This window comes from Ostrea edulis, chromosome 2 (genome assembly GCF_947568905.1).
Source record: "Ostrea edulis chromosome 2, xbOstEdul1.1, whole genome shotgun sequence".
Classification (NCBI taxonomy): Eukaryota; Metazoa; Mollusca; class Bivalvia; order Ostreida; family Ostreidae; genus Ostrea; species Ostrea edulis.
The window spans coordinates 78,926,151-78,939,732 of NC_079165.1; the positions used below are offsets into that span (position 1 = coordinate 78,926,151).

At 33.0% G+C, this 13,582-nt stretch overlaps 1 protein-coding gene across 24 annotated transcripts in view; it reads left to right on the top strand.

Annotated features, from left to right (window-relative positions):
* Positions 1-8,669, top strand: part of LOC125680720 (uncharacterized) — a 91,147-nt gene extending 82,478 nt beyond the window's left edge. For 5 of the 24 annotated variants that reach the window (XM_056154837.1, XM_056154856.1, XM_056154854.1 and 2 more), the window contains 9 exons: positions 244-369; positions 485-503; positions 3,450-3,508; positions 3,689-3,710; positions 4,597-4,661; positions 4,794-4,812; positions 4,910-4,977; positions 5,243-5,372; positions 6,974-8,669. In XM_056154837.1, the coding sequence (XP_056010812.1) occupies positions 244-369; positions 485-503; positions 3,450-3,508; positions 3,689-3,710; positions 4,597-4,661; positions 4,794-4,812; positions 4,910-4,977; positions 5,243-5,328 (464 nt within the window). In that variant the 3' untranslated portion in view covers positions 5,329-5,372; positions 6,974-8,669. Of the gene's footprint in view, positions 1-243; positions 370-484; positions 504-3,449; positions 3,509-3,688; positions 3,711-3,984; positions 4,420-4,596; positions 4,662-4,793; positions 4,813-4,909; positions 4,978-5,242; positions 5,416-6,973 lie in introns of those variants that run through there. The other 19 variants (XM_056154852.1, XM_056154855.1, XR_008800126.1 and 16 more) reach the window with 18 other exon arrangements.
* The last annotated feature ends 4,913 nt before the right edge of the window (positions 8,670-13,582 follow it).

Sequence of the window (13,582 nt, forward strand, 5' to 3'; positions counted from 1 at the left end):
AATACTTTTATATGACACAGTCACCTTAATTATCTTAAAATCCAATAAAATTCATTTCAAATATTGAAAAATACAGTAGATCTCGAAAAATATAATAAAACTACAAGCACAACACAGACCATTCTCACATAAAAGTTTGTATTACAGTTATTTATATTTCAATAGATTCTAAAATGGCATTCATAATGTAAACTGACATTTTGTATACTTTATAGCATTGCTTTATGTAATTGAATGTTTTAGACCACAAAATTGCCAGTGATGAAAAGGCAGAGATAATCGGCAGCGTCGTTGGAGCTGTGGTATTCATCGGTCTCCTGGTCACCCTGGTCTTTATGTATAGGCGTTATACATGCAACTGTAATATAGGTGATTACTTAATAATTCAATACTGAAATATATACACTCTCCTTATGTCTGCCTTATTATCTGACTTGCTTTCCACCTTTAGTGAATTTATGCATTTGTTCTATTATATTTTTAGATTTGAAGAAAAACAGAGGGTAAGCTCTAATAGATATTACAACATATTTTCAAGTACATGGGATATCCTTACATACAAGATGTCACATAGATTTCGGGGGAGGGGGGGCAAAGATACACAAAAAACTTTACCGATTTCTGTGTTATTTCAACATTTTCTAAACAGATTCCTATCTGCCATCCACGATTTTCTCTTCGTCGCCTTTTGTAGATATCATTTCGTAGCTACGTATAGGAAAACTGAATACGCCCATCAGCATGTACTTGCATCTGTCTGCGATATTAACTAATGAGAACGCATATACCAATATCATTTTAATAAATGTACAATGTATTTATGCAATGAAATCGGAAACATTTCAAACTGACAAGCAGAAAGTCATTAATGCGTTTAACGATGGTTTTTTTTCTACAAAGAGGGAAATCTGTAACCGTCATTTTACCTTTAAAGAATTTTAGCATATATTGTACTGGAATAATTAAATTAGTATTGGTCTATCAGGATTGAAGATGAGAATAGCGAATTAATTTGGTATACAAATTTATTTATTATGGGAATGTTCTTCTATAGAGATGGAATTGTGGATAGTTTTACGTGAAACTTTATTGATTCTATGTCGTTGTCATAATATTAGTGCAAAGAATATAATGATTCGACAGTATTTAGTTTAATATCTACATCTTCAGCTGAAAAGTCATTTTAAAAGATTTTTTTAGCTTAACTTTTATCTTACCTTACATTACAAACCTATCTCAGTGGTTAGGCATTTTCATGCTGTATATTTTGGTTTTTGGCATCGAGTATGTGTAACTGGTTTCGATATCTCTAATATCATTTCTATATCGAGATTAGTGTTCACATCCCTCCTTATGTTTTACGAGTCGTTTTAGAACAGTTATACCTAAACTATTCCTAATTCTGTTTTACAAGCTTGGCTACATAATAGGAGCAATTCCCATTTGATTTTGTGTCTCCACACATATACTTATCAAGCATAAACATTAGATTTTCGCTAATATGGAGCGCCAAATTAACATAAACTCAAATAATTGAAGATATCTTCAATTATTTGAGGGTATCATCAATTAAATTATTGCTCTCTTTAATTGAATTAATGCAATCAATTATTGCTCTCATCAAATGAATTAATGCGCACTTCAATTCAATCATTGCTCTCATCAATTGAATTAATGCGCGCATCAATTGAATTAATGAGAGCAATAATTTATTTAATGCGCGCATTAATTCAATTATTGCTCTCTTCGATTCAATTGATACGCGCATTAATTGAATTAATGAGAGTAATAATATATTTGATGCGCGCATTAATTCAATTATTGCTCTCTTCAATTCAATTGATGAGACCATCAATTTAGTAGAAATATTGCTCGCAAGGATTAATTCAGAGCTCGGTATAAATAATTTGATGATCTCTTTAATTCAATTGAAGATATCTTTTAATCATTTACAATGCTTTTGTATAAGGAATTAATGCGCGCATAAGTTCTTTTAATGAGATCAACAATTCAATTAAAAATATCATTAATTCAATTGTGGATATTTTGAATTGAAGATATCTCTAATTATATAGTTGCTCTCTCTCTATAAGAATTATTACTCTCTTCAAATGAATTAAAGATATCATTAATTCAATTGAAGAGAGCAATAATTGAATTAATGCGCGCATTAAATCAATTATTGCTCTCATCAAATGAATTAGTACGCGCATCAATTCAATTATTGCTCTCATTATTTGATTTAATGCGCGCATCATATCAATTATTGCTCTCTTCAATTGCATTGTAGCGCGCATCAATTCAATTGTTGATATCATTAATTCATTTGAAGAGATCATTAATTCAATTAAAGCGCGCCTCAATTCAGTTGAAGAATTAAAGCTATCATCAATTCAATTAATGCACGCAATAATTCAAAATTGAAGATATAATTAATTATTTGAAGAGATCTTTAATTCAATTGTTGATGATATCTTCAAATAATTGAAGATATCTTCAATTATTTGAGTTTATGTTAATTTGGCCCTCCATACACTAAAGCTCCATGTTTCATGTTCAATACCAGACCAAGTGCCAAATGATACATCAATCTTAAACTTTACTTTATATCTTATACATGTACTTAACAATCACAATACAGAACGCTAAACAAAACCGTATCTAAATTCAACCTGAATATGTGGAGTCTTCTAATCTAAATCTTCATCAACACTTGTGGTCATGAGCAACGCCACTTCCGGTATCCTGTTTAGGTAGACAACTCGACTTTCTACAATGAATTGTAATGTTTGGATATTGAAAATACAATTGATCTTTTTAGATATTGTGATCAAACATAAATGTGAACGAAAGAAAGATACAAAATATTTTATTCGATTAGTGTAAAAAAACAACAACATAATCATTGGATGTGACCTTGTTCATGGCCACCAAGACAAACAAGGGAATTGCACGACAAGTGGTTGCGAAAAACTGTCGAATATTCATGGTTATATGCAACGTTGAGGATAAGTTTTATTGAAGATCCATGGAATAAATATTGAACTTACTGGATCAGAAAGAACGTTGTAGTGGGTGACAATATAAGCAGAATTAAAGAGCTACTTTGAATCGACGTCTTGAGTAAAAATTCTTTTTATTCCTTGTTCTTTTTCTATAAAGGGTGGTATAGTATAGACCCCTATTGCTATTATTACAGACAAATTATTATGAATTTGATCAGGAAATTATCTTCTGAAAATCTTTGAACATAATGCCCGAATATCAGTGATTTACTTTTTGTTGATAAGAAATGATTTAGTTGCATATGATTTATGAGTCTGATTATTCAAGCTGACATGGTTACAGTGTCTTACGATTTACAACATCACTGTGCCTCTTATATACAACTACACATACATGTGTGGGGTGACAGTATTTGATTTGTTTTGTAAATTTTGAATATTTAGAGACGGCGGTGTAGTTACAACAGATTCCGAACAAAGCGAATGTTACATAAACATGGCAGGTAAATAAATGTTACTCAAGTCTGCTTTATATTCTAAAGTGTGCGTATATGTATGTGTGCGTGTATGCGTACGTGTGTTAGCTAAACGATTCGGTTTGATTTTAATATTGGATGCGAATAATACTTATACAAAATGCTTCATTGATTCCATATTTTGTTTTGTTTTTGCTTTCCTTTCAGCACAAAATAGACAGACAGAGAGGTAATTCATTGATCCAGGGAGATGGTTAATTATGACCCTATGTACTTGCATATAGGTTGTGAAATTTATCTATTCTTTTCATTATAATCCCGTGAAAAAGGGTAAAGAAAACGAACAATGATCAAATCCTATAATGATAAAATAAATAATTAAAATTAAAATAAAGAACTGTCTGACAACTGAAATGAAATACGTCACACAGGATTTGTCATAATGACAGGTTGAATTTGAAAATAGAATCATTATAATGTCGATCTTTATCTATTTCCTCTAGAGAAAGAAGGGTATGAGTGTTTCTGCAGCAGTGAATACATTTAATAATGATAAACAGTTAAACGTTTTTGTCAGTACATATCCATATTGCTCGGCTATATAGAAAAAAACATGTCTGAAAATGACACTAAACATGCACATAGGAATACCTACAATTAGTAGGCTGGCTAGTTTGACACTCGCTTCATAACCAGGAGATCATGAGTTCGATTCTCAATCGAGAATGCTAAACCGTTTATCATGTGTACTGACTGCTGTTAACACATAGTATCTGTCATCACAAGCGAAAGTCACCGTATGTTTAGAATATCACTTTTAAAACAAAGATATCACGTCATGTTAAGCGTTGATACTAAACACCATCCACGTGTTTTGAACAGCGCTTTATGAGTGAGCAAATATAGGAATCCGTTAGCTACCTTGGAAGTCAATCACAGTATGGAATGTTAATCAAGTTTTCTTAAGAAATGGTTCTGACTATCAAACATGGTTGAAAATATCACTGAAAGGAAATACATTGTTAATAAAAATGGTGACTTCCATCAATATTCACAAATCATTTTTATTTCATAGATTGGTTTTAAGATATTGTTGTCCTACATTATTGTTTCAGAGACCATTATGAACAATTACCAGAAGAAAGAGCTGAGAATCAGTACGACCAGGTGTCCGTTCAAGGTAAATACGCAATACCAATATCATAAATGTTTACCATAGGAGAGCGTAATTTGATTTTAAAAGTACTTCAACACATATCTTGCCTTACCATACACATACCATACATTCATTGCTTTAATTCTGTTTTCACAGATACACCAGGAAGTAATGGGTAAGTTTAACTCCTCTCTCTCTCTCTCTCTCTCTCTCTCTCTCTCTCTCTCTCATGTAAATGCATTTATCACTTTAGGAAAGGTTTTATTTTACAGGCAAACGTACGAGACCTTACAGGATTCAGCTGGTGAAAACAAATATGGGAAACTTTCATATGACAAAGGTATGGTATTTTTTCTTTCTTTTTGTCATTTCTTTATCATAAACGAAAATATACTACAGAAAAAGTACACAGTAATGGGAAAATACGTTTTCATTTTTGTCACCTTAAATATATGTTTTAATGTATATATATATTTCCGTACGTACATAATGTAGTATGTACAAAATTAATTTTACAATTCTTAAAAAAAAGAATAAAAGAATTAATTAGCAATATGAAATAGTAAAGCTGATAGTTATGATAACGCGATCTGATAAATTACTAGAACATGCACACCATTCACCTTCAACAGGGAGCATATATTTCACATCTAGAGAGTCCATCTGCCAACCCACATTGTGTGCAGGATGACTGTCTCACCCTGTAGTAAGATCCATACAAGCTACAATTCAAAAGTTTTCATAGTTCATAACCTTAAGGACATTTTTGAAAGAAAATGTAATTACCCTTACTATGCAAAATTGTCATAGCATTTGAATACGACATTAATAACGATTTAACAGCATGTACCAAAACAATTCTCATTTTAATCAATATAATCAATCTGTGCGTCTATATTATATATAAAAAAGTGGAATACACTTTGTTGTACAATCGTTTTGTGTAATTCTCATCCAGATAAAAACCACTAACAATGTATTGCACATGAAGACCGGTATACTCACCGTTTCCATATATTTGACACATTTTCACAGTCCAAAAGTGAATGTCTTGTATTTTTGATTATGACATGTTTTACCTTGTTTGTTTATTTACATATAGAACATCATTCAGAAGTTTGTAATTAAATTCTGCTGTATTTTGTCTTCTATTAATTTCATTTTACATAAATATTTTTTCCATAGTCCGCATTGCTAAATATTTGAAACTGGTACTTTGTTTACGCTGTGAGCATGAAAGTTTTGAAGAAGGATTAGATTTGATTTTATTCTATTTATGTTTTATATTGTTTTATAAGCTAAATTATCGGTGTAGTTGTTTTTAAAAATGAATTTTTGAATAATGATATTTGTTATATCCACAAATTTTGCTAAGTACAGCTCCTGTCAAATCTGGCGGTTCGAGGATAGTTTTTGCTGTAACTAATACATCATAAAATAAGATGAACAGCGTTATAAGAGTGAAAATGTCATTTAATCAAATAAATGACGTAAAAACACAACATATAAAACAAAAAATCTAAATAATGATAATAATTGACTGCGATATACAGACAAGCAGACATGGTAAAATCTGACTAGATTCAATGAGAGACATAATGACTAGTCATACATTAGATATCCCAGCCAATGCAGCTTTAAGGAAACTAATTACATTAACTAAACATAAACCTTACCAATCATAATTATAAAGTATTGAAAACGTTAACACTATGAGCCAGAGGCATATTTTGGAAAGGAATAAAGGTAAAATTGAAATAACAAATTACATATGGCAGATTTTTATCGTGATGAAAACTATATACATAACTAGTATTTTCAGGGGGGGGGGACTGTAACAGCCTAGAAGATAAAGACTGATTGTACTTTAATAGTGACAACAAGCTAATAACTTGTTTTAGTCACTGATAACAATTATTTACATACAAGTGTCATTTTACTCACTGGAACAGCAGACTAATTCTGACCTGTTCCTTTCTAGCAGGCATATATTGTAATTATTGAAAACAAGGTAATACGTGCACAAATCTGGGTAATAGCAGATACATTCTGGCCTTTTACAGTTTGTGAGAATACAGGTGTACACAATTCATTACAAAAGCAAATGTACTCTAGAATACAAACAGCAGACAAATTCTGGCCTGTTTGAGAATTTCTGTCCATCAATAAAATCTAAATTGCATACAGTCTGTAGAACAGAAGACAAAGGCTGGTCAGGTCTTTTTTAAAACTATAATCTGTTGAACGTGAGCTAATGAACACCATAACAGTAGTAAATGTAAAAGGGGTTTTCAGGGTAAAAGAACTTATTCTTATATAACATTTTATTGCACTAGAGTACCACCGTCCTAACTGTTGAATGTGATTTTCCGAAAGACCTACTTTGCCACTTCTGTTGCAGTTCCAATCCTGAAGCTATGACCTTTATAAAAGTTTGTATTTGGGCCACAATTTAACTGAGTCACAATAAAAGAATGTGGAACTGGTGTGCCAGATTGAAAGGAGGAAAAAGGCCATTGTGACAAAACTTGGAAATATAAACTTGCGAGGCTTGAACGGGACATATAGATGAGTCCCTACTTGGTGTTAGAGATATGGTGATTGGTTGATTGTTCTTCATATTCTTGAAATGTCTGAGAACAATCTGAACACCTTGACCTTTAATAAATGAGACATTAGTTCTCTGAATGACCTTTGAAACATGGGCATTGTCCTGTGGTACTACTTCTCTTAATCTAAAGAATCAATGGAATGCTGACAAAATTTGGAGTAAAATAGTTTTTGTGATTGTCATTCTGTTATCTGGAGATTTATTTAAGTTTGAGTACCCTTAATTAATACAATGCTGAGTGGGATCTGGCACATTACAAAGTTTGTGAACATGGCTGATTGCAGAGACATGAGAAGCTATTGTTGATGGTCAAGAATTTGTACTATGTAAATTGCCAATAAAATTGCATATGAGTGATAGGGAACAAGGTAATTCAAGAACTGAACTCGATGAACGGCAAAATTCATGTAATGGCTTCCAATTTCTTAAGTATGCTTGCTGAGTTGCTGATGATAAAGATGCACAAAGTAACTGTTGACTTATTGGGCTTAAATGTAAATCATGTGTTGTGGCAGCACTGTTTGCTGGGGTTCTAACCATGGGGCCAAGGCTATGGCCTCCTGAAATTTAAAGCGAGACAAAAAGTCTGGGATTGTATTTGATTTGTTTTGCTTTAAAAAATTAAATTTAAGGGCTGCTAAAACTGAATTAGCCTCACAATATTTTTTTCGTTGCTTAATTGTTGATTATTCACACAACCGCCATATTGCCTGAGAATAATAATATTTTGTGATTTTTCAATTTCTGCCCCCAGATTTATAATGCTTAAACAATGAGGAAGAGTTCTTTAATTGTTATTTGATATGGCTGATGATCGTCAAGCCAAGAACCAGAAAACCAGCTATTGCTGCAAAATTAATCTCTCAGTCAAGATTGCCAATACAACGGAATGAAGGCGATACAGGTTAATGCTGATTGGTCAATAAAGAAATTGGGGTTCCCAACAGGGTATCTTTTAAAAACAATAAGGCTTCGAAGGGATAATCAATATTAATACAAAATGTGTATATAAAACAATTTATTGTGCCAATAAATGTTTATTGTTCATATTCTGTATTTTAAAAAAAACTTCGAAAGTATCACGAATTTACATAGCCATTTTAATGAGTAATGGATGAAAGATCGTCTAGAGTGTTAAGCTGGTTTTGTGTATAAAATGTAAAAAATTTCCTTGTAGGTACAAGTGCTGCTGGACCAAACATGTTGTATGAGAACTAATTCCGTGTATCTTCCTGTGGATTTTCTTTACACTTGTTGAAGCATGAAGAAATCCTTATAGAAGAGTGGCACATGTTGAACAATATGAAATGTTATTGTTTTTTTTAGGTAGTTGCAATGTAGCAAATATAATTATAATAGCTATTTATGAAATTATTATATGATTAGTTCGCACCAGTTTAAATACCAAACATTGATTTTAAGGCTCGTAGTTTTAATACTCTATCTACGTAAAGGATATAAGCCTCCAACTGTCCACTATGTGAGAGAAAGAACTGATCGAGGCCCTTGGTCAGGTAAATGGAGTTATCCGTAGTCAAAATAAGTGCCCAAGAACGGTCTAACAATCGGTATGAAACACGTCAGACAGAATTTGACCCAATGATAGGTTGTATTGGCAAACTAGATCGTTATAACGATGATAGAAATTGCGAAATGCTGACTTTAAAGGTCAAGTACGGTGATTTTCCTAAAACTTGAGTTTTATACAGGAAAATGTCTGTCGTACACTTACGGATTAATTTCCATGGCAATTTTGATAAAAATCACTTGGCGTGAATTACACGGCGCTATCAAACTTTTACCTGAGCGATCGATAAATGTGTTGTCACGTGAGTTATCGCTCGTAGCTTATCACGTCATCTGCGACAACTTTCGATTGCATTGATAGGCTTTTATAGTGTTTACATAGAAAAATCCTGCATTTGTGGTACAATGCGCTGCTTTGAACTGCAATGTGAAATCGGGACAGGGATTAAGCGTGTTTTTTCCTCAAAAGACCCTCAATTTCGAAGAATTTGTACACTGAAACTGAAAAGAGATACTGAGATTTGTGACAAGCCACGAGGATCAGTGAGCGACACTTTAATTAACGAGGTTTCCATCAACCCTGACGCATCATCCTGTTTGACTCCAAACAAAGTGCAAAGTGATGATTAACTGGGCATCCTACAAAACAAGTGGAGGGATGTATTTTATGGGGCTCACGGCGGGTGTGACCGGTCAACAGGGGATGCTTACTCCTCCTAGGCACCTGATCCCAACTCTGGTGTGTCCAGGGGTCCGTGTTTGCCCAACTATCTATTTTGTATTGCTTGTAGGAGTTATGAGATTGATCACAGTTCGTTATCTTCACCTTGCATTTTAATTGTAAAAAGTTCAACCCAAAAAGGGGGGATGCATTCCATCCCTCTCTACATCCACCACTGAATGCTTTAATGCGACATTGTATTTATTGGGTTTGCGATTGCACATAAAAATTAATGTCACCCATTACCTAGTTCGAATTGATTTTATTTCTTTAATTAAATGAAATATCTTTCGCATATTGTCGAACTCATACTATATTTATAAGGGACTCATCATTTCATTTCTTTAATATATATATTTTGAATAAATAAAATATAGTAAAAATGGAAATTAATTCAATTTAAAAACCAATTTTGATAAAAACCTTATTTATTGCGAGGTCAGTCCAATTTTCAAAGCTTTTTTTCCCCAAGTTCATTATGCAAACAAGTACAAGTTTTTCCTTTCCCTAATATGCTTTTAAGTGCTACATTAATTAATACATCATAAATCATTAAGGCAAAATTTCACACCTCAAAATGCTACAATTCGTTAACTTTGTGCCGTAATATCTCAATTTTGCATTTGACGTGTGTTGTGAAGAAATTACATGTCCTAATAGGCCTAATTTACATTTTATGATATTGAATCTACATGTAGATGTTAAAAAGGGGGTACAAACGTTGTGCACAGTAAGTTTTTTCTTTTGTCTTTTGTTGTTCTTTTTTTCAAAAAGACATTTTTCAATTGAATGTATATCTAGCTAAACACATTATAATCTGAATCTGATACAAACATGAGAGTCAATCTAGTTAACATCAGATCCTAAAATACGCTCACAATTGTTACAATAGAGTATACGGCGAGTATCTATGAAGTCTGATTTTGATTAGCCTAGCTATAGATTGTGTAAGATACAAAGGTTATCTTTTGATGAACATTTTTTTCCAATATTCCAAATTTTCTATGGACTGTCCCGGTAAATAATTTCTAACTGAGATTCCGATGAGATATTTGTCGAACATAGACATATTACTATCTGATGATTTCGAAACGGGTGCATGTACAAACATAAAAGGTTGAATCCCTAAACTCAAGTGTATCTACGGTATTTCACCGTCACTATCCACGGTATTGCTAAAACTGGCAATTTCTCACAGAAATTAAAACGATGATATACAGGCGTAAATAACTACAATTGTCTCAAATGACGTGATAAGAAAGGGCGACAATTCCTTCATTCGTTTCTATAAACAAGGAATTTTGAATAGGTATTTTGCGCATTTATTAGGATTTAAAAAAATAAACGCATCAATAAACTTTTCAAAAGGGGTTTCAATGAATTATAAACTTTATTTTCAAATCTTTTATTACACTTGACCTTTAATCGACACTGTTGAAACCCCTGCACCATCATCTTGTCTGTCAGCAGCCTGATTCGATTTAAAAACTGACCATGCGCAGAACAAACTCTTGCGTTTCGAATCAGTTGAAAGATATAAACACCATATGCAGGTGATAATGGAATATTGCTAAATAGATATGGGAAGTTGACGACAGAAAAGCTGAAATAATCCCATTTGTCCTAAAGTTGAGTTGTTAGTTTGCCGTTAATATCTACTTTCAATAAAATATCTAAGTGTGAAGCAGAAGTGGACGAGTATGTGGTGTCTTTTATTTCGAGTTTACATGGATATATCGAATCGGCATATGAACGAACGTTTTTTGTATTGCTTATAGGAGTTATGAGATTGATCATAGTTCGTTATCTTCATCTTTCATGTGCTCGTTGGTAAATTTGAATTTCATGAGTATTTTCATATCTTCACCCTTGTCAATAGATAAAAGAACACTTTTACCTTATTTTCACAACTTGTTCATCAGGGTCGTATATCCCCGCAGAAGAGAGGTTTGTGTCACAGATTCTCACATTTATGTTACAAATGTCAAAAATACACGATATTTCAGATTAAAGTCAAAATTCACAGGAAAAAATAAAGAAAAATTATATTTATGACAAACACATGACTTCAGCTTCCGAATCTCCATAGTCAATTTCCTATAGTTATCTTCTGCATATGAGTCGCCCAGTATAAAAAGGTGTCACTCTGTGGAGTCTATAAGGCAAAACAGTATGTCTTAAAGAAACATAGCAGTCTTTATTTTGGGTATTAGAATGTTGGTTTCTGTACCAAAGGTGACAATCTGTCGATTGTACTCAAGACAAATCTTTGATATCCCGAAGGATAATCTTAGGGACACCAACCGATCTGTAAGAGACTAGTTTTTGATAATTCCTTTTCAGACCCCATGTGTTGAATCTCAAAATGTTCTGTAAAAAATTGCAAAACTTGTGATATACTGATTACTAGAAATTCATTAGTAATTTCACTCGACGTAGTTTCTGTACCAAAACTTTTGATAAGAAGTATAGCGCACTTGGTATGAAATTTCGCCTACAAAAGTACTTTTTTCCCGAATATCATTTTTTTTTTTTTTACAAATGTTCTGCTATACAATGTCAGTTTGTACTCGTGTTTACCCAAATTACGCAATAAAGATATCTATATGTTGATGGTGTCTTTATTTTATAAACTGTTGCAAAAGGCCACCCTAAACCAGAAATAAAACACTGAAATTGTTTTACTTGAGTATAACTGTACATAAGTCTATTTGAGGAAATTTGGTTTTATGTGGCCCTCTTGTTGAAAATGGCTAAACTATTTTTAAAAATCGTTCTCAAAATTTACCTTGAGATTTAGCAGCCTGTCAAACGTAAAACCTTTAAAGCATACATTCCGAGTTCAAGTCCGATATTTTCTGAATTTTTTTTTTTTTTTTTTTTTTGGTCTTTCATTTTTTGTTTGGTGGTGGGGGGGTATAAATGTGATACCGGGGTACATATATTTTAACAAATATTAGTCATTTTCATCATAAATTCGCAAGTTACGACTCAAAGTAAAAGAATTTATTCTGAGATCACTGTAGTTCCGTTTGTTTACACTAACCTGTTCCTGTGTGCACAGGATTTTCAAACCGTAATGTGCGTGACGAAAAGCTAAACAAATACTACAAGAAGGGGGACACAAATGCACAGCATGGAATAATTAAAGATAGGTCAAGGGACGAAAATAATTGTTATACAGTTTGACTTCTCAAAGGTAAATATCAAAACTAATGTAGTAACTGTCATATAATATTTAGGCAAAGCGTAACACTCGAATTATCAACCAAAGGCAAATGAACTGATGAAATCTATTAAAGGTGCTGCAGAAAAAGACAGTGAGCTAAGTAATATATCTAGAAGGGTTGTTGTGTGATGTGAATGCAAATATTGTACTGTTCATCATTCCACATAGATCCCGCGGGGATTCGGGTTAGAATAGATTCTGAGTACCCCCTTGCTTGTCGTAAGAGGCGACTAAATGGGACGGTCCTTCGGATGAGACCGTAAAACCCGAGGCCCCGTGTAGCAGCAGGTGTGTCACGATAAAGATCCCTCCCTGATCAGTGGTCATCAGTGCCGAGCATAGACCTAAATTTCGCAGCCCTTCATCGGCAGTGGTGACGTCTCCATATGAGTGAAATATTCTCGAGGAGGGACATAAAACAATATTCAATCAATCATTCCACATAGGAACATCGTTTATTGCTTAAAGACCGATTCATACAAATGTCAATAATGCTAAACTGCAGCAGTTATTTATTTTGGTTAGTTATATATATATATATATATATATATATATATATATATATATATATATATATATATAATAAACCATATAGATGATTAATTGTCTATATCCTTTGAATATGGCCCTGTTTTGTCCGTCTGTATCCGTTTCCCACTTCGCATGAATTCTGTTCCTATATGAATGATATGACGACCATTCCACGTGTACCACATGCTGCTAAGTCGACTTGGAGATTCCTCCACTATGACATACGGAGACTCATTCCGCTATAATAATCCTCCGGATCCTTATCCTCAGGTTTGACTGGGAAGTAGGTGATATCCAGAGCCTCGTCTGTACCTGTCCATTACTGG